This window comes from Equus quagga, chromosome 13, assembly GCF_021613505.1.
Source record: "Equus quagga isolate Etosha38 chromosome 13, UCLA_HA_Equagga_1.0, whole genome shotgun sequence".
NCBI classification, from domain to species: domain Eukaryota; kingdom Metazoa; phylum Chordata; class Mammalia; order Perissodactyla; family Equidae; genus Equus; species Equus quagga.
In genome coordinates this window covers 78606872-78633601 of record NC_060279.1, presented here as the reverse complement: position 1 = coordinate 78633601, position 26730 = coordinate 78606872, and the positions used below count along the sequence as shown (strand labels likewise).

The 26730-nt window shown below is 47.6% G+C and overlaps 1 protein-coding gene across 9 annotated transcripts in view; it reads right to left on the bottom strand.

Annotated features, from left to right (window-relative positions):
* BANP (BTG3 associated nuclear protein) overlaps positions 1–26730 on the bottom strand; it is a 118292-nt gene that overhangs the window by 21786 nt on the left and 69776 nt on the right. For 6 of the 9 annotated variants that reach the window (XM_046681787.1, XM_046681789.1, XM_046681788.1 and 3 more), the window contains 4 exons: positions 22426–22593; positions 17476–17606; positions 15701–15772; positions 12522–12560 (listed from right to left, as the gene is read on the bottom strand). In XM_046681787.1, coding sequence (XP_046537743.1) covers positions 12522–12560; positions 15701–15772; positions 17476–17606; positions 22426–22593 — 410 coding nt within the window. Of the gene's footprint in view, positions 1–10673; positions 11874–12521; positions 12561–15700; positions 15773–17475; positions 17607–22425; positions 22594–26730 lie in introns of those variants that run through there. The other 3 variants (XM_046681790.1, XM_046681793.1, XM_046681791.1) reach the window with 2 other exon arrangements.

Here is a 26730-nt window from a genome sequence, read left to right as displayed (position 1 = left end):
ACATACACCCCACACACCCTATACACACACACACACACACCCCTTGTAAACACACCCCACACACCCTATACACACACACACACCTTCTTCTCATCCACTCCAAAATAGTCCTACACAAAAAATGTTGGATACTTCCCATCTCTCTTCTAATCTTTTTCCAAGCTTGGTTTAGAAGGCCTCATTTTATGGAAAAAATTCTGAAAGCTACTGAAATTTACTTTTAAGCAAAGCATAAGGAGGGACACAAATGCCAAAGAAGTCGAGAGAGGTTTAAAAGTTTAAGAATGCAAAGCTGTTGTTAGCTGGATGTTGGTAAAGTCATCTCACAACACACAACGAGAAAAACCTGGATTTATCACTGTGCTGTTAACTGTTTAATACGTATGTATTGTGTGTATGCATGGCATATTCATTATTACAGAGATGAGCTTACCAGAATGCAAAACCGCCCTGGTTTTCAAGTGATCTGACACTGTGTAGCCCAGAGACATATATAAACTTCTTGCATACACATCTTAGATAACATTAGCTACAACTGTAAAAGAAAAAAAAACCATGAGTGTCAAATGTGCATCTAGTTGAAACAGCACTAAACCATTTCATGATTCATGAGCTAAGCAGCATGACTAAAGCTCACGTCTTTAAAGATTTCCCATGTGGCTAAAAATCTCCCAAACACAGAGAAATAAGCAACCCAGATTTGAATGTTTCAATAGATACGATATTGCCTAGCAACGGAGTTTGGTACAAAGTGAGTGTTCAACTCTAACCAAGTCTGGATCGACTGGATCCATTTCCACGCTGTGCAGACAGTAACAGAGCAGCAGTGACAATGGCCCTCTAGAGAACTGAGCCAGTCTGGGGCTTCAGGAGGCAGGAGAGTTGGGTTCTGGATCCCTCCCTGACTTTACTTCCCTGCGCAATCCTGGAAAAGCTGCTGTCCACTGTCCCCATGTGTAAAAGGGGAATAACACTCACCTAGCCCTTGAATTTATTTCACTTCCTCAACAGAAATACTACGAGAGAGGTCATGACATAGGCGAAAGCAGATGTCTGGCTCCAGAGGGGACGCCTGAGTCACTGCAGGCAGAAGGCTGGCTCCCCACAGTGCTTTGGAAGGCAGGGCATAGTTCAGCTTTCTAACGGTATCTGTATATGATGGGGAACCTCGATACCCTACATTTGAGGTTAACGTGACCCTGGCTTACTCCTCCTGGTTGCACTCCAATCTTCAGCAACAGTGTAGTGCTAACTAAAACAACCACGCACCAGCACCCTCTCAGGAACGGGTGCCCGTCCTTGGGTGTTGAAGAGCCCAGTCAGCAGAGAGGAGCCGCAGACACAGCGCTCCAAGAGGAATCTGAGGTCAGCCAGGAGCAGCTGCCAATTATCCAGAAACAGAGTGCTTTTGGAGCATTATTTCTTAGTCACATGAATCAATGTTTAGGTCTTTCCTTTGTTTTCTTAAATTCCCCAAAGAAACGAGATGAACGGACAGAGCGCAAAAGATCTCTCAAAAATTGTATAAATCTAGATTTTAAAAATCTAAATTTTTTAAATGCAGAAAAGTTTAAGACTGTCTTAACAGTTTGATGATTATTTAACAATATATAATTACAAAAATGCATCCAACTTTTATCATCGGTCAAGCTGCCCCAACAAAGCACACAGTTAACAAACCACGTAAAGCTTCCCCATGGGGATTTTATGCCACACAAGCAGGCTGCTGTCCACCTGAGCTCATGACGCTGGCGCTGATGGACTCAGCTCCAACCCATCGGCCTCAACGGGGTTGCAGTGCACCATTCATGTGATAAATGTCTATGCGGAAACGCCGGAACTCTCAGCGGCAGCAGAGCCTTGCCTTAGAACCACCAGACCCCCTGCAACCCACGCTTCCTGCATGCCTACTGTGTGCTCGGGCAGGGCCCTCTCCCTCTCTGTGGCACAGGCTCTGCCTTTAAGGAGCTCAAAGTCGAGCCACGTTGGGCACAGAATGGATGCTGGGAGATGCCGTATCCCTCCTTGCAGGCAACCTCACACCTCATCCTTCCCCACTCAAGATTATGGCATGGACATTCCACACTGCCCTGCAAGGACAGCAGGGTCCCCACGGGGGTTTGCAAAGTCTGCAGCCTCAGCTTCTCAAATGCTGGTGGCATCCCCTCTTGGAACCCTGCCACCATGCTGTAAAGCCCCCAGCCACGCAGGGAGTCTGCACAGAGGAGAAGGGGGGGCTCAGGTGAACTGCCCAGCTGAGGTCCCAGTTGTGGGCCAGCACAGCTCCAGCCCTAGGAGCGAGCCCACTGAGCCTCCAGATGACCCCAGTGATGCCACTCGGAGCAGGACAACCATCCACCAAGCCCAATAAACCTAGAGTTATGAAAGACAATAAATGGTCATCATCTTCAGCCCTGTTTTGGGTTGGTTTGTTATACAGCAAGAGGTAACTGAAACAAGAGTGACAATTAAAGTGGCTATGTAGGGAAGTGTCCTTGTGGTCACAAGTTCCATGATAAAATCTTACGGTGTCTGTGACTTACTATCAAGCAGTTTAAAATACAACAAATAGGGCCAGCCCTGACAACCTAGTGATTAAAGTTCGGCATGTTCCTCTTTGGAGGCCTGGGTTCAGTTCCCAGGTGCAGAACCACAGCATTTGTCTGTCAGTGGCCATGGTGTGGTGCCGGCTCATAGAAAGAAAAAGGGGAAGATAAGCAATGGATGTTAGCTCAGGGTGAGTCTTCCCCAGCAAAAAAACAAAAAACAAAAAAAAACCCCCAAATACACAAACACCCCCATAGTTACTTATACACATCTATCAATTTCTGGTTGCTTGTACTTTTACACTGAATCACGACTCATTCACGATTAGTTCTAATTCAGGCAGACTTAGAACTAGACTCCTCTAGGGCAAAGCCAATGGCAATCGACGTCTGTGATGTTTACAGACATGGTGACTTCTTGTTCAATCTCCATGCCCACTTACACGACTACATGGAGACAGACCACTTACTCGGCTTCACTGGCAACTCGCAACGCTCAAAGCCATCGTCAAGGAATAGCTGTCTCAAAGTGGCACGGATACCGAGTGCAAAGGGCCTCATCTAGATTTAACTGCATTTATCCCACTTGAGTCTCACCTGAAATACCCAAATGAACCCAAAAGACAAGGGTTCACATCCTTGTTAACCTGACTGAAATGCTCAGGTGGCCAAGGACTGAAAACCAAGCCCCGTTCTCTCCTGAGAGTGTTCTTCATCTGAGGACAATTACATTATGCTTTAATTAAAACAACACATTTCCTATGCCTTATGATATCTAAATTCCCAAGAAAACAATTATCTTTAGAGAAGTAGGAGGGAAAAATGAAGCGTTTGCATCTGGCACACTTCAGTAGTTACAGGAAATGTCTGGTTTTGATAAGAAGTCATGTGGCCAGAGCCTCCTGTCGCCAGCGTGTGGTGGCGGAGCCCTCTTGCCTCCACTGTGTGCCACAGCCAGGCTGTCTCCTGTGTTGACCCCATGGAAAGCCTGCAGCAGAGTAGGGCACGCCACGTGGCTTCACAATCCATCTCCCCGACCTGCCGCGAGGACGTCAACTCTGATATCTTACACGTCCACGTCACAGTTTGTTTTACAGATGCCAGTTTGACACAGAATACTTTCAGAATAAACATCCTTTCTTTTTGGCCACTTCCCTCCTCCACTGCTCGAATTTAACCTCTCGCACAATGTCTATCCTCCCATGTTTAATTCTGTAACCGCATTGCAATCTCCTCAACTGAGTCTGAAAATTTAGCTGCTTCTCCAACTGATTAGATAAATCTGGAAAATTTTTTTGAGTTGGCCAAGTCTTCAGTCACATCAAATTAATCAAAACCAAAGCCTGCGTCTCTCGCTATCTAAATGCGGAGGCCCAATATTCCCCATAAAGACTCGGCAACATTTTTATCCAAAATTCATCGTTAAAATTGAAAAACTGTTATAACAACTTCACAGCCCACTGTTTGAGCTGCACGTGATTTCGGAGAGGCTGGAGTGAGCTCTGGTCCCACACGCACTTGCCCGGGGGCCTGTGCACCTGTGCTTTGAAGCCTCCCCATCAGCTTCCCTCTCCTTTCTAAGGGTTACCCACTTAAGTCCCAGCGTTTGCTTCTGCCAGCTCCTGGGGACACTACTAATTGGGGTCAAATTTAGATAATATCTTTACATTGTTTAACTATAGTACATAGTCCCAGCCTTGCAAAGAGAATGTGTAATTCACACCCAGCGTTTTAGTGTATTACTGCACAGTGCACAGAACACCACCCAGCCATGAGTGAGTGCACAAGGCACCACAGGCCCAGGTCGTTGGTGCCTCAAAGGCTTTCAACTGAACAAAAACCCTCTGTGGATATAAGACCACTGTGAGTGTTGCAGTGACATGTGGGGACAAGGTGGAAGTTCGAGATGGGCTGGAACGCACCGTCACGGTTCCCATTTAGAAGGTGGGACCAGAAAGCACCCACACCCTGAAGGCCTGCTGCCCAGCACATGTGCAGGGAGAGTGGGGACTGAACAGTGAAAGGGGCTCCCCAGGGCCAGCTCTGACCCACACCTGCAGGGGCTCATCTCTGAGCTCCGACAGCGCTAAGGGAACAGAGACACGCACTTCACTTCATCTGACCAGCCTCCACACCACACACACTTCGCTGTGCAGAGTGGGCTTACCTGTCCCACAGGTGAGCGGGCGAATGTAGAGCAGGACTGTGAACAACCCTAGGCTCTGGGTGTCGTCCACACCCCTCCTCTGAGGGGGATCCTGCCCATTCCCCACTCCTCACCTGAGAAAGCTCTTCTGGCAAACTGCTGGGTCCAGGAGCACCAGGCTGACCCAGCACCTTCTTGAGTTCGCCTGCTGAGCTAAGATCAGTGGAGTCCAAGATTGAATACTGATCATTGTACTTTGTGGGGTTGTTTGAATCAGGCCCCACTTTTGAGGCTCAGATTCAAATCTTAAAAGTTGAAAGGGGTTCAGAGATCCTCTTGGTCCAATTACTCCGTTTTCCCAGGGAAGAGTTTGACTTTGAAGTAACGCTGTCTGTGTCCACAAGCTCCCTGGGGCTCCTGCCCTCCAGGCCGAGTCAGGAAGCAAAACACCGCCGTGAGCCCACGCCGCAGGCCTGTCTGCTTCCTAGGACATGTGCTCACAGGAAAGGCACTCGCCGTAGACAGCGAATCTTCCCCTCCTCTTTAAGAAAAGCATCTTTTTTGCTTGAAGCCAGAGCCATCACACCCTCACATCCCCTCAAAGGACACCCAGTGTCACGAGGAGCAGAGCCGCCAGGCCAGCACAGCGCTGGACATAAGGAGACTCCTGGATGGCGAACACAAATAGTTAAGTGACATAAGTCTAGAATTTATGGGCTACGCCAGAAAAAGTTCCAGTGGAAGGACGGGCACTGTGTCACAGGAACACCAGGTACAATTTATTAGAATTTAAGAGTTGCTCCAAAAACATATTTTTAACTGCATCATTCCTAATTAATGCATGAAACTAGGCAAAATGTTAATCCTGCATTATTCATTCAAAAGTTTTTTCAAGTGTCTTGCCAAGGTTAACATGTCCACATAACGTTACAAGTATTCTCTATATATAATAAGGGCGAGGGCAAGAAAACACGTGTTGCCAAAGTTAGTCCTAACTGAAGCCTGGCCTTTGCGACCAATGTGCAGGCTCTGAGGATTGTTCCATGTGTGCCTGGCAGACTCCCTGGTTCAGGGAAGGGAACAAGACTCACTGAGATGTATGAAAAGGTGGCCTTGACCGAGACTTTCACTTTACTTAACGAACATTTTGTAAGAAATGTGACTGGGAGTTTTCTCCAAGTAACCAGAACAGCGCTCTCAGCCTTCCTCCTCCCCAGTGCCCCGTGTTCTGGACACGCCCACCAAGTCCGAACCCTTGGCAGCACTGGATTGCCAACAATACAATCACACAAACGTAATGCCTCGTACCATCCAAGATTCCATGTGTTAATAGTTCCTGAAGATTACTAAAGCATGTTTATATTACGTTTGGCATTTCTTTAACAAATAATTTGAATTCATTTTAAAAAGCTAAATTTCTAATTTAAATTGCTTTACCATGTTAGGCTCAGATGATCTGCTTTCTTTAAAAGGTTCGTTCATGGCAATAATTTTAACAAGAAAGGGAATATTTCCTAATTAATTAATGCTTTAAATATATAGCTTTCTAAATAATGTCTCTAAAAATCACAGACACACACACATGATAAAATGAAAGGGATATTCCCTGCCAGACTCTACATCAAGAATTTCTAAGGGCTGCAGTGCAAGGACATCACTCAAGAACAGACAGATATTACTTTTTTCAAGTGTGCAGAGTAAAAACTTCTTTCTCAGACGCTCTGCCTCACTCAGTGCCATGCCTGTGAGGTCAGCTTCCAAGGACCAGCATCAGTGGGTTCAGCTGACTGTGCGCTCTCCCAGAGACCATGAGCGTCGACTGAGCGCTGACCAGACCCCAGGCCGAGACTGCATGAACTTCTGCTCCTGCCGAAGGCATGACAGCTTCCTGAAGCAAGTGCCTGCTGTTCCCATTATAGTGATGAGGAAACCCAAGCAGAAAGAAGAGAAGTCACCTCTCCAAGATGACGCCCCAGTGGAGTGGCAGCACCGAGATTCAGATCCCACCCAGCCGGTTCTCTTCCAAACAATATTCCACCAAAAAGCCGGGTCCTGCTCTGCGGCCAAAATGAGGATCTTAGGAGGCAGCACTATGAGCGTGCATGCGGCAGCGGCGGGCAGCAGCACCCAGCGGGGTGAGAGCCTGAATGGGTGCTTCACCGCTAACCCCCATACTCCCCCTCAGTCACTCTCTCCCCTTCACCCTGAGTGTGAGTGCCCAGCATCACAGGGTCTACCTGGGGGTGGGGCACCTATCACCCTCAACTGTCTCTGGCAGAGAGAAAGTGGGAGACTCGGGTACGTTAGAGCCACTGTGAGCTGCAGGACGCCGTGGAGAGAGGCTCTTCCCGCTGTGGGCAGAGGCTGGCTCAACGCCCCGGGGCTGCTCCCAGCAGGACTTCCCAGCACAGACCAGCTGCACTGAGGTCCCAGGACAGGACGCCTCCTCTCCCTAGGCCTTCCCACAAGGACGATGTCAAGACACAAGCAAACACAGCCGCCCAGAAGCTCAGTAGAAATGCGGAGTTATGGCCTTCCGCAGGCACAGAGTTACCTTAGGCCACACCAGCAGCCACATCATCAACAAACGGCAGCCCAGAATCAGGTACAAACAATGAGGGAACGCAGAGGCCAACTCCGGGGTTCTCAGAGAGATTTCATTTCAATACTCAAGTAACAAGAGTATCCCAATTTTCCTGATCTAGATGAAAAGCTCTGAGGAGTATACTAAAAAAGAGTTTTTGATTAAGGTGTTTATAATGATTTTTCTTAAGCTTGAATGTGACTTTTAAAAAAGCTTTCTACACTATTGATTTATCTTTCCAATTATCTTTTGACTTATCAAAATGAGATGGAAAATGTATTAATATTTAGAGTATAAACTCCACATAGTTGTAAACATTTAAAAAATTACTTAATTACAACAGCTTAGAACTACAGGCTCTTAAGAAAAGAAAGAGACATTACCGGTCATCTATTCTAATACTTTTCAAACTGTGGGTCATGAAATCAACTTAATGTGTCACAACCAGTATTCAAAAGAGATAAAAAGAAAATAAATGGAAAAGCAAAACAGACATTGGAATGAAAAGTATTAAAGCAACTAGCATGCAGTAAGGCTAAATATTGTTTTGTGAACCTGTTTCAATTGCATGTGCGTACGTGAGTGAAAAAGGGGTTCTAGAGTCCTAACGTGAAACTGTTTCCTTACTGTGGACATGATGCCGTGCAGCCACACATAGCACAAAGTCGCTGTTCCATAGGCAGGCCGGCAGCTGTTACACAATACAAATCCTCCTCTTTGTGGGAGCCTGTCCAGGGTCAGGCAGCACTGCTCAGGGGCCAGGGCACCCCACCACTCACAGCCTTACAGTGGGTGAGGAAGAGCCCAAGGGGCAGGATGACTCGCACAGTTGAGGTCCAGTTGATTGGCAGAGCGAATGCACCAAGCGGGCCTCCCTGAAGCGGCCAACTGGTGTACCTGCCTGCCCTGAAGCAGCTAACTGGTCTACCGCCTTTCCTGAAGAGGCCAACTGGTCCGTTTTCCTAAAAGCCATATCACCCCATGTTAAAGTTCCCATGAATTCGTAAGAAAGGCCATCATTTTTCATTTAAAGTGCATCCAAAAATCATCTCATCTACCTCACTGCACATTGCAACCCCATGGCTCTTAATATTTGAGGCTTTTTGTTTTCATTTTTCAGAGTCTTCCAAAAATCCATACCAAATTAAAAATTCTATTATACCTAACACTAACTCAGAAGAGTGAAATCCCTTACATCTCAAGAAATTATTTTATGAAGCTGACATATTTATAGATGGTTTGTCTAAACGTCTACCTCTGACTCTGTGAGTGGCTATCACGCTGGATTACCTCTCTTGAGCTTCAGAGTCTTCTCCGAATTTCCCTGATCGAGATCCGACTTACTACGCAACCCTATCCCCTATTCAAACAGATTCCACCATTCCCTAAATTACCACACAGGCAATAACACCGTCAAACCTTTCCAAGTTTATATTGTCCCCTATATGCTTATTTGCTCTTCATTCACATGAGAGTAAATGATTAATTTTAAAATACTCATTGAGTAACAAAGGAGACAGTAGCACGTAGTAGTGAAAGAAATTGCCTTACACTCCAATAGTACCTACGGTCAGACTGGGGACATCAGAAATCAGCAGTTTGAATCAGTTTAATAATGTGACTTCCAACAACAAGAACCATTTGGAACAAAGCCACAAATGCACGTGAACAGCTGAAGGACCAGGCCTCGCGACCAAGAATCTCACTCCCAGGAGATGCCCTCGCATAGAGCCCATGACCAGAATTAGTGTCTGTATTGTAACTTCAACTTTTAAGAAATTTAGCCATCAGGCTTCCCCTCAAAACAGCAGATTAGACGAAGGATGAGGAATGATCACTAAAAGAAGATGCGCACGGCCGAAGATGGGGGAAAGAGAACACGAAACATCTGAACGCATCACACAGCCCAGCACTGCCTTGAGCTTGCTCACTGCCACGACCACGCCTCGAAACGTGGCTGCAACTAACCCTCCAGTTCTCCACTGCTCTGCAAGTGGGCTCTCCTTCCTGATGCCCTTTCCCACGGTTTGAAAGCACTGGACGCTGCTGCCGTAAACCCCTGTGTCTATAAAGCACCAGACATGTTCACACACACTCATTTGACCCCACCACAGACCGGCCAGGGGCCATGCCCCTGCGAGGTAGAACCCACACGGCTCCCGCATGGGATGGGACAAGAATCTCGTGATATTTAATTTGAAGGAAATATGACTCAAAAAGTATGGTCCGCTGGCAGAACAACGTTCCAGGATTATGTAAATGTCATAAAGACTTCAGATCTCACTCCCAGAAAGGAAGTTCCTGCGGGCTCGGCCTGACAAAGCCCACCACCAGCAGTGGCAGTGAGCGAGCACAGACGCGCTTCCTCCGCTTTCCTGCCCAGGTAACAAAGAGGAGAGGTACCTTCTCAGAAACTGGGCGCTGACGCAGAAAACTGTCACTCAATACAAGCAAGAACAATAGGAGAAATCCGGTGACAAACGTGACCTAACACAGGACGGGTGGGAAGGGGCTCCATGGCCCCCAGCAGCAGGAAGCAGGTGGAAGATGAGGGCAAGGGGCTTGGTCATCAGCCCCTGCATGACTGTTGGCTGCTCTGTAAGGATTCGGAGTGTTGCTGCATAATGATTCTTAAATGGTTAATCCTATTGGATAAGAATCTAATATTAAGCAGATGAGAGGGTCCGTGGATCTATGAACTCAAAAAGAACAATACTACGTAAATTTCTTTGTGGGTTTCTAGAATGCGGGAGGATTTTCTGTTCTCCAGAGTTGAGGTAGCCATTAAACACCTTTCCCCCATAAAACTGGAGCGAGCCCGGTGTTGTCAGCTTTTAGTAAATCAAACACCAACGTTCATACCAGGACTGGCAAAGGGCTCCCATCACATGGGGACCTGGGAGAGGCCACGTCTGGCTGATGGAGAAAGAGCCTGAGATTTCTGAGCGCTGTCCCCTTGTGGGCACGACAGAGAGACGAGGTGGGGACGGAAAGGGAAGGGGGGAGACAAAGAGGTGAGGGGAGAGGGCAGGAGATGGAACAACAGGCGTTCCTGCCCCCAGCACGGCTGAGTTCCCTGTCAGCCCTATCAGTGACATCGAGTGGAGTGGGGTGTTTGTGTCTTGGGAAACACTCTCCTTCGCAAATATATGTAGAAAACAAAACTGTTACGAGCAGGGTAACTTAACAGGAACAAGAAGCAGCCAGATGATAAAATAACACCAGAAAGGATTAGCTGAACAGATTTACTAGAAAAAGGCAGCTTCATATGAACACAGACTGTTTTTAATCAGAAAGCAGTTTCCTCTAGAAAAGAAAAAGTTGCAGATATTAAACTCCTCCAACCACCGTCAGTGTCAGTGCTGCCTTTACGAAGTTCTGTCTCCGGCTGGAGGCCCTGCAGAGGTGACTGACAACGGAATCAGGAGGAGGTGGGAAGGCAGGACGAGACATTACAGAGAAAAACAATCAGATGATTAACAAGTTATCATCTATGTAGCAACATAGAGAGTGGTCGTACAGTAGTTTTATTATTTTGTGGAGAGGCTGCTAAGAGGAGTTAGTGGGGCCTTGGATGAGGGAGCAAAAGAACAAACATCAAGCATCGGCAGGTGACTGCCGGGTGGGACGGACTGACGAGTTGCGCTGGTGAACTTCAGCGAGGTGGCAGCGTGGGCTGAGGGTGAAGGAAGGGGCAGCACAGAAAGCACTCGGAGAATTTTCGGAAGGTAGCTCTTCCAACGTAAACTCTGGGAGTCCCTCCTGAGTTGGGAACTGGGCAGGAGCTCGTGTGCCTGCCGTACCTGCCCACAAAAGCTGGACTCTCTGCCGTCATGATCTATGTGGGATGGTGTCGTTTGTAATTGTGCACAGTAACGTAATACTAACGTAATCTAAAAACCTGACTCTATTTCAAAAATCCCCAGTGGAATTTTGCTCAGAAATAGAGACAGACAGAAAGGGAAAATCAAAGGCAACACACCTACTTTTCTCATGAATTAAAGTTTAGCAACATTTTAATTAGAATAAAATTTCACTTCCAGTATAAATAGGAATCACTAAATTGTCAAAAACAAAGAGAAAGCTACTACTGCTGATGAGAATTACTGATGACGACCCTGCCCTCTCCCGCCCTAGACAGGACATCTACCCTGAGCAAGAGAAACACGCCGAGGAAACCGGCTGAGAGCCGACGGCTCCCGGGCCTGGCCCACAGCCTTGTCACCAAGACAGCCCCAGCTCACAAGAAACAACTGTGGGTTTGCTTTAATTTTGCATTTCTTGGGCTTTTTGGCTATTTTCCAAGGCAGCTATGTTATATTTGTATATTAACACTGCTTCAAGACTCTGATTAAAACCTCATGTGTATGTTCAAGAAACTTTCAAACTAGGAAACTCCAATTTAAGCAAATGCTTTAAGGTCTGTCACACTTCTCCCAAGGTGCTCTGAGGATCCAAGAGAAAACCCAAGGGGTGGGGCCGTCCCTTCATTTCCGAGTCCAGGAATGCACATTCTCCACGTCCCCTTCATAGCAGACGTCAGACCCTCATGGAAGACGACAGGAATGTCCACGGGTGTTCCAGAGGGGAGTACGCACTTGGTTTTAATAACAACAAGTATTATTATCATGATAGTAAATGAGCTCTATGTTTACAGTACGTAAGTTATGTTTTATAAAAAAGGAACATCCTCCAGACTCTCTTTCATAATTATTCAGATGTCATAAATATGTCTTTAATACAAACTCTTCGAAAGGACACAAAAATGTAAATCCTCAAATATATTAGAAAGCAAATCACTCTCTGGAACCCCTCACAGCTGGGACACTTCACTTTGTAAAGACAGTTCACATCAGGGGTGCTTAGTTACTTTTTATCGGAGATCAGAAAAAAGGTGGTGATTGGAGTTCACACATGAACAAAAGAATATTCTAATATATAGCTACCGTACAAACACAGTCATCGACAACATTCATTTAAATTCACAGAAAACAGTGATGAACAGAGTTTCATCTGCAAGGCAAAGAGCTACACGAAACCCCCAAAGCAGCAGATGTAGCCCAGGGCCCCACCCTCCACATGTCCACGTCTTTCACGGCATCTGTGGCCACCAGGAATGAAAGCCAGTTTTTCCCCGGGGTTGAGGGGGAGGCGCCCTCCGCTGCTCGCCCCCTCCCCACAGCAGTGCAATGTCTGGCGATCCACCACAGAAGCAGGCAGGAAGCGAGACCAGGTGAGCACTTACCTGCCCATCCTGTCCCACGTGGTGTATCTGTAGATTGCCCTGCAAAAGGGATGAAAAAATGAGAGGTCAAGGACAAACATGACTTCAAGACATAATTAGACAGAGGTAGGCACTTCCCCATGCCATTTGTGAAGAACCAGCAAAACCAATTCTACAAAAGCTCAATCCTTTGTGGCAATAAAAACCCCAAAACAAATATTTAAGCTGTGTTTACAGGTACCATTTTTTTCTTTTCATTTTTTGAGGAAGATTAGCCCTGAGCTAACTACTGCCAATCCTCCTCTTTTTGCTGAGGAAGACTGGCCCTGAGCTAACATCCGTGCCCATCTTCTTCTACTTTATATGTGGGACGCCTACCACAGCATGGCTTGTCAAGCGGTGCCGTGTCCACACCCAGGATCCAAACTAGCGAACCCCGGGCTGCAGAAGCAGAACATGCGCACTTAACCGCTGCGCCACCTGGCCAGCCCCCATTTTTTCTTATAAAAACAAACAAGCAAACAAAACAAACCAACTCAAAAAATCCATTGCCCCTGGTCCTGACCCCAAATGAAAATGTCATTTTTTTCTAATCTTTTATTTCAAAACAACTTCAGACTCTCAAGAAGAATCAAAAGTAGTGTGGAAAGTGCCACGTCCCCATCGCCAGCCTCCCCGCTGGGCCACCTCATATATGACGTCGCATTAGCATGGCCAGGAAACCGACAGGACTCAATGCAAGTAACCAGACCACAGGCCTATGGGATCTCACCAGTTGGAAACTCATTTTCATTCGTTTAAAAAATAATAATAATTGTTTTTAAGTCCAGTAGGCTCTGATAAATGTTTCTTTTCAGATCTCTTCATTTTGACAAAATAATTAATTTTTAAATGAACAGGGTAAGGTTTTGTTGTGATAAGAAGACTAATTGCACATCGTTAACTTGTTGCAAAGTAATCTTTAGTAATATCAGCAATTTCTTCTAATTCATGGCATTCAATTCCTAATGGAAACAAAAAATACTGGATTAATACAGACAAGAGGGATTCAGTTATGTAAACTAAAAACAATGGGCAAAATTGATAATAAAAAATGGAATTTCAAGAAGCATTCTAAGGATTTTTTAGCAAAAACAACATAGAAGCAAATGTATGTTGATTTTCTCTTTTCCTATGACATCAACCTCCTTCCTTTCAGAGGGCTGCCAGCAAAGGGACCCTGATGGAGAGCGCGTGCTTCCAGAGTGGCAGGGGTCTTGGCTGATGCCTCTAAATTGCTGGTGTGGCCTCCACTTGTCTGTTCCTTTACAAAGGAAGCCTCCTGCCCCTCAACGGAACGCCTTCAGTTAGCCTGCGGGCCTACAGCACCACTGCCGCATCTCCCGGTTGCACCCCACCCTACACTGAGCTAATGGATTCCTCTCCCCGTCACCGTCCAGCTCACAGACACGCAGGCCCTGCTTTATGCAGAGTGAAGCCCCGCTCCTTAACTTTGACGGTCAGGCCTTCCAGGACCTTCTGCACTCTCCTTCATCTACCTGACGCCCCAGCCACACCTACGTGCCTTCTCCCATTCAGTCATCTGGCCACACGCCGATTAGGGAACTGATTATTCCTAGGAATGAACCAATCCCCTCATTTGACCAGCATTTATCTTTCCATCCACAGGAATTCATTTAGCCATGTATCCTCGTTCTCGCCCCAGAACCTCTGCTCATCTCTTCCCTTGCTGTCAGGAGCCCGGACTCAAGCTCTCACTACAGCAGCCACACCTAGCACAGTCATCGGCTCAGACTGGAGGCCCAGCAAGCATCTCATACACGGCTTGGTGGGCGCACCTACCGCTGTACCTACTGCTGCCTCCACCTCGGCCCTGGGTTCTGAGAAGTGAAAAGTCAGAGGGAGGTTAGTGTCCTATTCACTTAAGGAAGGTAGCCTGGGTCACCACTAGAACCTGAGGATAAACGGTCACAAAGTAGCTCTGGAAAGCCATCAGGCACCACTAAGCAAGTCAAACACCTCCCTCAAGAGAAGTCTCCTGAAAGGTCTTCAACAACCCAGGACTTTCACAGTTGCTGCTGGCTCTGTGTCAGCTTTTGAACTCAGTCTGTGGGGAACCTGAGAGCCGTGTAACACACACCACAGTGCAGGTCAGGCACGAGGCTGGGACCATCTTTGGGGCCTGCTTCAGCTCCCGGCCCATGCTGCAGGGGGCACGCCGTTCCACACCACGCCCAGCTAGTGGAGCATGTGCACTGCTCAGCAGCCACGGGACGAGGTCCAAGGAAGGCAAGGGCACTGAATCTGACACTGACACTGTCCTGTGCTGTAGGAAACGGCCAACAGCGTCCCTGTAACAGATGGCCACCGACCACCCACGCCCTGTATAGGAGGAGGCTGGAAAGAGAAGGTGCTGCCCAATGGGCTCGTAGATCATCAGCGCCATGATCAGCCAGCTCACAGGGTCAACATGACCTTCACACACCAAACCCCGATACGCATATGCAGCAGCCCTTGAGCACTGGAAGGGCTCTCACATTCTGTCCTTATCACGGATTAAAATGAAAGAAAAGTGGAATGTCAAAGCACCGACACCAGTCATAAGCAGCCTGGATCTCATGAACCTAAGGCAGCTGAGGCAATCCTAGAAATACAGGTATGTGGAGGGCCTTGGAAGCCGCATTGAAAGCTCACAGGACTCACCTGTGCGGCCTCACCAGATCCCAACCACCCCGCAACACGGCACTGGTCCCACAGTGCAAGGACAGAGCCGAGGAGAATGTGGAGGTGACAGCCGCAGGGGCAGGGCCCCACCTCACGCTCTTCCTACTCTAGCACACTGGGATGCCCCCGGGCAGGAGCTCAGGTCTGCATCTCAGACGGCAAGTGGGGTGGGCAAGGAGAGAATGGTGTTTAGAGGCAGTTCCAGCCAGGAGTAAAAACTCAACACAGCAAGTGTTCACAAAGACAACCACGTGGGGTTGCAGATGAACCAGCAGTGCAGCAAAGGCAAGAAGGCGTGGAGAGGAGGCAGGGCCTGGGGTTTGTGCCAGAGGGAACAGGAGTCGAGTGGCCACTGCTGGATGTCGGTGTCATCTGGGGACTCCCAGCTGTTCACCTCATTTGACAAAGATCAGAGTTGAAGGAGCCCGCTGGCACAGAGGGGGCGGGCCTGGGCAGTGCTGGCGGCCACAACTCACCTCACTGTCCTGCGTGATCTGCACCTGCTCCCCTTGAGGCACCTGGGCGATGTGGAGGTGACCCTGTGGGATCCGCAGCAAGAGAAGACACCAAGAAGCATCAGAAGAAAATGAAAACAAGACGAAACAGGAAACACTTTCTGAAACTTTGTTCTTGATTATCTGCTCACAATTCAAGAGAAGACAACTAACTCCTGAATCAGGCAATGTAATATGTGCATGGCACAGGCTTATTAAATAGCCTCTTGGAAGTTAAACTTTTAGTATATAACACATACAGAACATTCTGCAGTCATTTTTAAAGGAGCAATGCAGCCTAGGAAAAATCTGTTAAATCTTTGAATGTTACTAAACAAGCAAATTTAAAAATTTGAAGGACACATAGAAAAGAACAGAAACAGAAATTTTCCAGAAAATTACAATGACAGCTTTTTTAAAAATCATACTATCAACTCAGAGGGACAAGAAAGCTTGGGGACTGTCAGGCAGTCTCTGCAATCTGGGCTGCGGGAAGGCTCCGCTGAGGTGTGTGGGGGTGATGTGCACATGTGTCTACACTGAAAACAGGTCAGGCAAATTTTCTTAAACCAAAGAAACACTTACATGACTATTTAAACAGCTGGAGGAAACACTAATAAACGTGGTTCCAAAAAATCAAAGAACCCAACTAGAGTGCATTTCTGTTTGTAGATACAGGCAAACAAATAATTCCTAAAATCTTAACTTAGCTAGAGGAAACAAATACCCACTATCTTATTTAAAATTCTACCTTAATCAACATGGGTCTTAAAATAAACTACTGTAGAATTTTCAATGCTTTCATTTTACTGTGTCTGTGTAAACCCTCTAGCAAAGTTATCTATTCTGGAATTCTTTCAAAGAACTTTGTTACTCATAAGATAAGAGTAACTGCCTTTGTGACTGTCACACAAAGAATTCACTATTTATAACTGCCTCATCTCCTTTGGAAGAAGAAGAAAAACCCTATTAAAAATACTCGTCAGCACTTTCTGCAAGCCCACCCTTTCCAGGCAGAGTGCTGAGTGTAACATCAAATGGAGGCCGCCCTGAGACAGGAGTCAGGTTCCAGCAGAAGCCCTGGCGATGCAGGCATGCAACAAGAGGCTGGGTGTGACTTAGCCATCAACAGGATCCCAGGGCACGCTGGCAAACTCCCGCCCTCCTGCTCTCCTGGGCCACAGGCCCCTCGGGGAGTCTGGGGGAACTTCCCTGGGCCGGCATCGTGTGAGGAAGGGGAGGCAGGCTGTGACGGGCCCCCACTAAGCCGAATACCCACACAAGCTTAGTGATTGTCAGACAGTCCAAAGGAAGCGCTGTGCTACAGCTAAGGCCACCAGCTTTCTCCACTGACCCCCGAAGGAAACACTGTCTTCTTCCCACAGCAAAAAGGTGCCCAAGCTTCTGAACTGAGAAAACATCTATGCTACATCTTTGATGCCTCCTGGGAGGACGGACAGAAGTAGGGACAGCTTAATGGCCTGACCCTGAGAGCCGACAGTGGCCACCTGGTATAGTACACATACGAAGCCACGAGGGGCCAGTGACAATGACATGTTCGTTTGGTGACTGCCCTCATCTGTGAAACGTAAGAGCTTGTACCACTCACATCTTCTAATTTAAAAGGGCACTTTTACCTCGACCCAAGCGATCAATGTGATCCAGAAACACCGGGAGAGCTGGTGGTGGGCTCCCCGCTCCCTGGGCCACACCCTCCCCTCTCTGTCCAGAGGCAGACTAGCGAGAACGGTACATACTACTTGGACCTGGCCGTCCTCTCCGATCTGGTGGATCTGGACCTGCTGGGCGTTGGCCAGGGCGTAGTGCAGGGCCTGCTGCGGGGGCTGCTGCAGCTCCGTGGCAGGTGGCGGCGTGCTCATCATGGTCTCTGCGGGGAAACGTAGATGGTCCTTAGCAATCAGCCAGCAGACAAGCCATGCGGGCACACCTCTGAGCTTCCTCCTCCGCCCCAACCCAAATTCTCACAGAGGAGGAAAGGAAATTCTGCATTCCTAGACTCCAGTCAACGCGTCCCAAGGAGGAGCCAGGGCCTTTTGTAGAAATCATTAGTAACAAGTGTTCAATAACCGATATTTCTGATCTGCAGACAGAAGGAGTCTACAGACCTGATTATTCATAGACACGGATGATTCCTCATCCACTTAAATGAAGTCCCTCTGGATGTATCAACGAGAAGGAAAAGTAGAAATAAACTTGAGACTAAACTGTTTTAGACCAGAAATAAGTAATATTTGTCCATGAATAATTAAACTAACTGGGGAAAAAAGCTCCACCCACTCATTTAAAGATATACTTCTAATAAAATTTTACTTTCTATGTTTAATCCAAAATGAGATATGCTTGTTTTGATGTATTAATTTTAATGCAATGATATCTCAATCAGAAGAATTTTTTTAAACACTTAGAATATTAAGGGCTCAGAAAAGATTTTAATTTTACATACACACACACATATTTTTGTTGCAGAGTTATAATGGATTGATCAATAAAAATCTTTAAAACACCAAAACTTATACATTAGGATGAAATTCCATGAGAGAAGTGGAATGTTAAGATGAAAGGAAGGAAAAAAAGAAAGATGTAAAACGTCTGATTATGAAGAAAAATTTTTCAATGTATTTTTTAATAGCTTAATGATAGGCATCAAACTGACATGGTAAATAAGATTCTACAACACATTTCAAAAAGTAATATAATATTAAAATGTTAATACTTGCAATATGCCAGACATTACATCCTTTTCAATTATTTAAAAGCATAATGGAACATTTTAGGTGTCAACATTTTAAAATGTCAACTTGAAAATATGCAAGGAAGAACACACTTTTCAAACCTCTTTAAGAGGGTATGTGACCAAACATTTAAAGTCCACTTCACTAGTTAATCAGAACCATATAACTAAGTGGATTCCCAAATAATTTCTGTTCCAATGTTAATAAAAATCAGCTGATTTTTCTCGTTCTCAAATGTTTCAAAGATATAGCCAAGAGGAGTGACAGACTCCAGGTTTTAAAAAAACCACAGAAGATACGATTTGTGGGTATGATGTACACAGTTCCCAAACCTAAGATTCAAATTACTGAATTTACCATTTAATCAACAGCCCCTATAACTTACACAAGAAGACAACGTAAGTCTATGTTTTATGATTTATGCCAATATCAAAGTCCAGTGCAAAAAACTGCATTGGTTACTTGCTTGTGATCAAGAATGATCCAAGAGCCATAGCAAGTGACTGCAGACGAGAGTGCTCACATTGACGTAAGGCCAAGGGAGAGCACGGAGAAGGTTCCAGATTGCACCGCCCCTGGAAGAGAGTGAAGTGAAGGGCAGGCCCCTTGAAGGCCCCTCTCCCCGCTCCCCTGGCCTGGCTCTTCTCTGCGTCCAGAGGAAAGACAGCTGCACACACAGAGCTGCGGGCAGTGGACTGTCAAGGGTGGGTTCTTTGCAGCTGTAAGACACTGGGTACTAAAGAGACGCCCAGTAAGGCCTTCCATGCACCAGCAGACCTGCAAGGGAAAACGCTGACTCCTACTTGAAACAATAAAATGCATCATCTCAAACTCAAGCACATATAAAAGTTTACACAGTGTTGCCAGATAGGAGAGTGCAACACAAATGTTTTACCAAACTTATTTTTTAAAAATCTCTTGAAGCTAATGATTTTATGGTTTGTGTTCAAATTGGCTATACCAATTCAGCTTGAAATAGACCAGCCTTGGCTCAGAATCGCATTTATAGCGTTTACTTGGAAGTTCCTTTTTTGTCTGCTGATAATTCGATCAACAAGACAACTCTAGCTGGAATTACCACCAACTCCAAATTTATGGAATCCTGGCTTAATTACACTTTCCTGAATTATTTCTCTCACCAGAATAGTCTTAAATATCAGATTTGCTTTGTTAGGCCAAGACTATGCAAAAGGAATTGACAAAAATGCCAGAAGTCCCTTTAACTAACCACCTACTTTGCTTTATCTAATTTTAGCCAAGTATGCAGTATATTAAAATAGAGAACAAATAAACCAACAGAAACTTACAAAGCAATGTACTTTAAAAAAAAAGTCTGACAAAAGAAGAACACGTTCTGTTTCTCTCAAAGCGCATTCTATTCCAGCTTGTGAGGGAGCCGCCCTGGGGCTGGGAAGCCTCGGGCTTCTAGCAGACTCCAGGAAGGCAGGCTCGCCCCTGCTGCGCTTTATTAGCAGGAGCCTGAGGCTGCATACAACAGCTCAGAAACTTATCCTTAGTTCTCCCTAGACAAATAAACACCTAAAGGCCAAGGGACCATAATTATGCTAATCTCCCTCTGTTTAAGAACCCCACCTTGAACTCGCTCCCACTCCAGACACTGGGCACAGAGACCGGGGTCAAGGCAGCAATGGCCTCATGTGGTACAATATCCATCTCCCGAGAGTGGGAAGACAGCTGACTCAACAGGAAAACAAGGCCAGCCCTGCCGCCTGGGCCCAAGGCCCTGTGCCCCTGAGACAGCCGCCTGTCACCCAGAGAGGCAAGGCGCTGCCTGAGTCTGTGGTTCTTCAAAGCCACCTGGAACCAGCCAGCTGACGGGATTTCTCAGACAGAGTCCACTCCAAAAGGTCCATCCTAAGACACCGAGCTCATGCTCCCACACGCTGAGCCTGCCTGGGGACAGAGGCCCTGAAGACAGGCTCACACGGTGGCTGTTCACCATCCAAAGAGGCTAGTGGCACCCAAGAATCATGCAAAAACACAGCATCTCAGAAGAAATACTGACATATTTACAAACAGAGTAACTGAAGAAACGAGCTACCATTAAACTGGATTACTGTCATTCAGTTGAAAGAAACACTAACACGTGGAAGAGAAACAAACAATAATAAGTAAATAAGTATAAAAACAAATTATAAAATCACCAGCCACATAACATGTCAAACCCTGCGTGGAAGGTAAAGACAGCCTGAGTCTCCAATCGCAAGGTCAGGAGCAGACTCAAGGTCAGCCGGCCCAGCAACCCAACCATGGCTTAGCGGACTCAACACCCCGGCTCCTGGCAGACCAGCTTGAGGCATCCCTCGGGGACCTGCGAGAAGTGTGGAGCCTCAGGCCACTGCACGGAGGTACTCTACTCTGTCAGGATCTAATGTAACAGAGGCGGTCAGCCAGGAGAAGTACTGCTCCACTCCTCCTCGGGCACCTCCAGAGCCGGACGCCCAGGGCCAGAGCAACCCTCACGCAGAGAGAGCTCTCGCATCTCAGCACTCCTCCTCGTTCGCTCAGGACGTGCTCTGAGAGCTGCTGTGTGTCCAGCTCTGTGCTGAGCCACGTGGGCCCCAGAGTGAAGAGGCGAAACCCCAGCTGGGCTGCAACCTACCTCCTGGAACCTACACTCCCCACGCCCACCCTCCGAGGCCCACAGAGCCAGTCTAGCTCTTCAGGGAGCACTGCTTCAGCATCCCCCACAACTGCTCCCTCTCTAAGTGCTCAAGACAGAATTCCTAATGTTAAGAGAAAGGCCTGGATTACTCATGGGGAGGCTTCAGTACAGGCCACTCACAAAAGTACTGTTTGGGGCCACAACCTGTGTGGCCCACAGGAGCCGGCCCCCTCCGCTGCAGGAACCACCAGCAAGTTAAGGCGAGGTGTCCAGTAACTACCAAAACCACCAGAGGAAAAGCACTTCCTGAGGTCGGGTTCAGACAGAATAAAACTCTGAGAGGACTCCAAGTGACCTGCTTTGTCACTGCGATGTTTCCAGAGCAAGAGTTCCAGCCAACCCTGCCCACCACTGCCCCTGAATCCTGACCCCGACCCCAGTCAGGGCTCAGGTTCTGAGAGCCGCTGCCAAGGCAGCCACTATGGGAGTTAAAGAGAAAAGAAAAATGTTTTTGTTAAAATATTTTGAGATGTCTTGGGTGAAAGGCAATACTAAAGTCGTACTGCCATTCCTAGTGAACATTTTTCTGGGGAAAAACAAGCCCTCCAACAAAGCCTGAAAGGAAAGTCTAAGGGAATTTGTTCCCACTGTCTTGCAGATAAGTCTAACTGAGCTCCTGAACTCAAAAGAGGCGTAAAGAGAGTTTAGTACCCACCCCTTCCCTTCGTATGTAGTCACCATGCAAATGTTAATAATAAGCCAGCAGTAAGCTAAACTGCCAGGCAGAGGGAGGAAGCGATGCAGCTGCTCCACACAGCGCCGACAGGGTCCTGATCGAACTCCTGCTGCTGCTTCGGACCCAGGCGGCATCAGCAGCAGAGGCCCTGGTCTGACACCCTCCGAGCAGAAACTTCACGGAGAGCCTCCAACGGGTCTGGCTGAGGTTCCCCGCCTATCACATAAGCAGCACTCCCTAAATAACTTATACGGCATGAGTGTGCACAGAATCAGTCACTGGACTCTGAGCACAGTTGTAGGTCCCGCTGGGTGAGCCAGCCTCGCCCTGGACCGTTCCCCCGAGGCCTACAGTGCGAGCTGCTCCGCGGCTCTTCTACCAAGCGCACCTCAAGCGCTGTACAAGGACGAGGACACATGTACCTCAAGTGCTGCATGAGGACAAGGACACACATACCTCAAGCTCTGTACGAGGATGAGGACACCCATACCAGAAGCGCTGTACGAGGATGAGGACACCCATACCAGAAGCGCTGTACGAGGATGAGGACACCCGTACCCAAAGTGCTGGACGAGGACGAGTACACGCGTACCTGAAGTGCTGTACGAGGACGAGGACGGTGTTCTCCTGGAGAAGCTCTTGACGGCCAGGCTCTGGCCTCGCTGTTTTCGGCGCCAGGCTGTCCGACACTTGGAGTCGATGCTCTGTTTGATCCGATACCAGTCAGATTCTGTGATTCCGAATTTATAGAACAGGTGACCTGAAAGAACACACCCCAAATAAAAGCACCATGAGACGAAGGCCTTCTCCTTGGGTCCTGGCTGTCTGGGAACAACCTGAACACAAAAACGTTACTGGGGCCAGGACCTCCCCCTACAGGCACGCCTGTCCTATGTTATAAATTCCTCTCATTTATTTAACTTTGAAATGACTGCCCTCATCCACTCACACCATATGCAAGTACGGCAACGAGGTAGGTGCTGAGGGTTCATACAAGCCGCCCAGACACTCCACACTCACACCCTTCTCTCCACTCTGATTTCACAGATGGCACTTAATGTCCTGAACATGAAGGATAAGATCGAGGATCCCGGCCATTTTATCAGGACTGCCTTTCCAAATGCCAGCTCAGGATTCCTTCTGTTCCCTCCACCTGCCCAGCTGTCTCCTTCACTTTCAAGTTCTGGCTCAAATGCAACCTCAGTAATCCAGCCCTGAACCAGGCCAGAGTCCCTCCCACCTCCACCCCCAGCTTGGTTCTCTAACATTTCAGAGAATTTGTGTGTTTATTGTGTTTATTCTTTGTTTCCTTCACAAACATAGGCATCTTTGTTTTGTTCACCCATGTATGCCAAGAACCCAGGAGCACCTGGGCCCGCAGTTGATGCTGCAATGTTGGTTAACTGACGGTGATTACAATTCATCTCAGGACGTTCCTTGCTGCTACTTGAGTCTGAAGCTGGCTCATGTAACTTTCCTGTCACCTGCCTCCTCGATCAGAATGAAAACCTCCTAAGGGCAGAGATTATCTTTACCTGCTAGAGCCCCACACACCCAGCTGAATGGCCATCAAGGGCCCGGCCACCGAGGGCGCGTGCAGCTCACAGTCCCCCAGGAGTTCCTCCCGCGCTCAACAGAGCGTCTCACTAGCACCCACATTTGTTAACCTCTCAGATTACAGGTGGCGCTCTCAGCGAGCCTGCATGGCACCCAGAGATCCCCTCACCAACCTCGAGGAAACCAGGGATCAGGGAGGCCCCTGAGGAGCAGGTGGCAGGTGGAGACCCCGCCCACCTCTCCCTAGACTCCATCACCTCTTCTTTGTGCTGAATCAACATAAAGTGAGGGTCTCAAACGTGGGAACCATGAGAAATGCTCTAAAACAGGATGACCTCCTCTCTAGCTGGCTCGTGAAACCTCACTGATTAACAGGAAAATAAATGGATGAAATTCAAAAATTTAATAATAAAAAGATTAAGCTGAAAAACTTCCTGTTTTGACTACTAAGAGCATGAAGTTTGGACCATCTACTGAGAATTAAATTGATGCCCAATCCCTAAAATCCGCTCCCATCGAGACCAAAATACTAGAAATAATCCAAACAAAGGAAGTGCCGGCTTTCTCAAGAACTATATTAAGTACCAAAAGTTCCTTTTGTCTTGGAAAGACACTTGACTTTTTCTATAAGCACATACTTAAGACATCTTTGATTCTAAATATAATGACAATCAAAATTTCTGTGATCTGGATAAAAAAGAGAAGTAGGATTTATAGCATCAGAAAGAACAATAACCTACAATAGTGTCACAGTGCTCTAACACTCATGCATAAGAGGAAACACAAATGAAGGAGCAACTCTTTGCTTTCTGATTTTCAGGTCACCTCTAAAATAATCACAGAATCATTACTCAATCAATATTTCCTGCATTTGGCTTTAGGTGCACGGGGTGGCCTCAAAAGTTTCTACGCTAGTCACCAACTTTAGCGAGAAGAGAACTCAATCACTGACTAATTACAGGAGAACCCAACTATTAACTACAGTTACGTGGTTATAGGAGAACTCAGCTGTTCAGTGTAGTTGCAGAGGAGCCCAACCACTGTGGTCTCCAAGAAAGAAGAGGCATGGCAATCGCACACCGTATCAAAGCATCCCATCAGGCAGCTTCAGTAAAGAGAAACATCTGAAAAACCATCCTCCTGTTCTCCTCATATCTTCACCCTCAAGGGAAAAACATTCCGAATGCCTCTAGAGATTAATGAGATTATAAAAAATCTTAAGAACTTGCAAGTAAGAGAAAAGAATATACACAAGACACACATGGGTGTATACATATAAGAAATGAACGAAAACATTAAAATTTAAGTTCAACTTTGTAAAAACCAATTTGCCCATTCAAAATCTGGCTTACAGTCGCTGAAGAAAAAATACACATTCATTTGGTTATATATTATCCACTTTTAAATTCTCCTAAGACATCCTATTACATAATTCCTTCCAACAGCAGCTCAAGACTCCGACTGGATGGCAAACGCCACCTGACGGCTGCCAAGGAAAGCCAGCTCACGAACCCGCAGCGCGATGCCTCCCGCAGCCGGCTGGGTGGGAGGCAGAGGGCGGACCCCCGTGCAGGAGCAGCCACCGGGCTCTGAGCAGCCCCGACTGCTCCGCGGCGCCTGAAGCTGCGGCCTCCTCTGGCTTTTCCAAAAGTGGTCTTCATCTTTTCTGACAGCAGCGAGCAACCTCAGCTTAATGAATGGTGGAGGGAAAATCTTATAATGAGTGATAAAAAGATTACTTTGAATTGAACTGGTATGTCACCCTTGTTGAAGGGCTTTATCTCTTAAGTTCTTTGATGCTCATAAGAAAATGTCATGATAAAGAATGTCATTACCCTTACTTCAGTTCCCAGTCGAATGATCAGTTAGGAGTGAGAACCAGCCTTGAAATTCAGGCCTCCCAGCGCCCACCCAAGCAGAGAAGAAATGCCGCGGTCACTCCGCCCCTCCCCACGAGAGCACCCGAGAACCCCACCAGGGACACTCAAGGCCACGGAAGATGCGCAAGGATCTCAGGCCACATGCCTCTGCTCCTGGGCCACCCCACAGCCTGGCGGTCACCCTGCCCGCCTTGCGCAGGAGACACAGCAACTCTGAGGCCGTTTCCGGTGCGCTGCCCAGCCTCAGGGTCCCCAGGGAGCTGGGAATGCATCTCTTCTGGAAGGTAAGGCAGCTGCTCAGCCCCCTCAGCGTCTTCAGGAGAGAGCCGTTCAGCAGGTAAGCCCCCTCGGCCACTCCCGGAGAGACGGCCCAGGGGGGCCTGCCCCCGTCTGCTTTCCTGGCAAGCTGTCTGGCCCCCCCAAAGATCTGAAGAGAGTCCCGTCCCTGGGAGCTGCCTTCCCACTTTCCAGAATGCCCATCATGAACAGGGGTGGTTCAAATCATAAAACCAGATTCCCGACTCTCAAATAACGAGCCCACAGAGGGGCTGAGCAGCACTGTGGGAAAGGACAGACAAAATAAAACCAACAGAGCTCCTAATCGCGTGCTCGGTGGGTGGCATGGGCCGTATCAGTCACCGAGGAATGAAAACACTCTCACTGCTGATGTGCTCTCAAGTGGAGGGGAAGAAACGCAGAGAACTGAGCACCAGCAACTCCTGTCTTAACACGACAGTCCTACTTGAAAGCCACTGGCCTCGGCAAACAACAGACCTCCAGAGCCCTCCGAGCGAGGGGGATGAGCTGTGTGCTCTCACTCAGGTGGGGCCAGCACCTCACTCACACTCCATGCACCACATGTGTCCAGTATGTCCCAGCCTCAGAGCCAGGCTGGCCCTTCTCCCCACTGACTGGTGAGAAGCACAATGGCATAACGAGCTTCTCACTCTGTAAGAAGAGCCAATGACCACTGTCAGGGCTCTCCAAGGCCCAGTGTCCAGGTGACCTGGGAGCAAGGGCCCCCAACTGTTGTCCACTTCTCACAGGCTCCTTCTCACCCCCAGTCCACACAGACCAACCTTCCCTCCAGTTCTCCAGACAAATTGGTGCCTCAGCATAACCAAAGACCCGTGTTAGGCCCCCAGGGAAGCTGTGTAAGACAAAGCACTTATTATCAAAGCTCTAGAGAACCCAGACTATGCTGAAGTGTCCCCCAAAATCACGTCCTTCCCAGGACTTCAGAATGTGACCTCTCTTGGAAATAGCGCCTTTGCAGATGTGATTAATTAAGTCAAGATGAGGTCATACTGGAATACAGTGGGTTCTAAATCCAGTATGATTAGTATCCTTATAAGGAGAGAAGAGACACGGAGAAACACACAGGGAGAAGATGGCCACGTGATGATGCAGACGCAGGGAGAAGACGGCCGTGTGATGATGGAGACACAGAGAGAAAACGG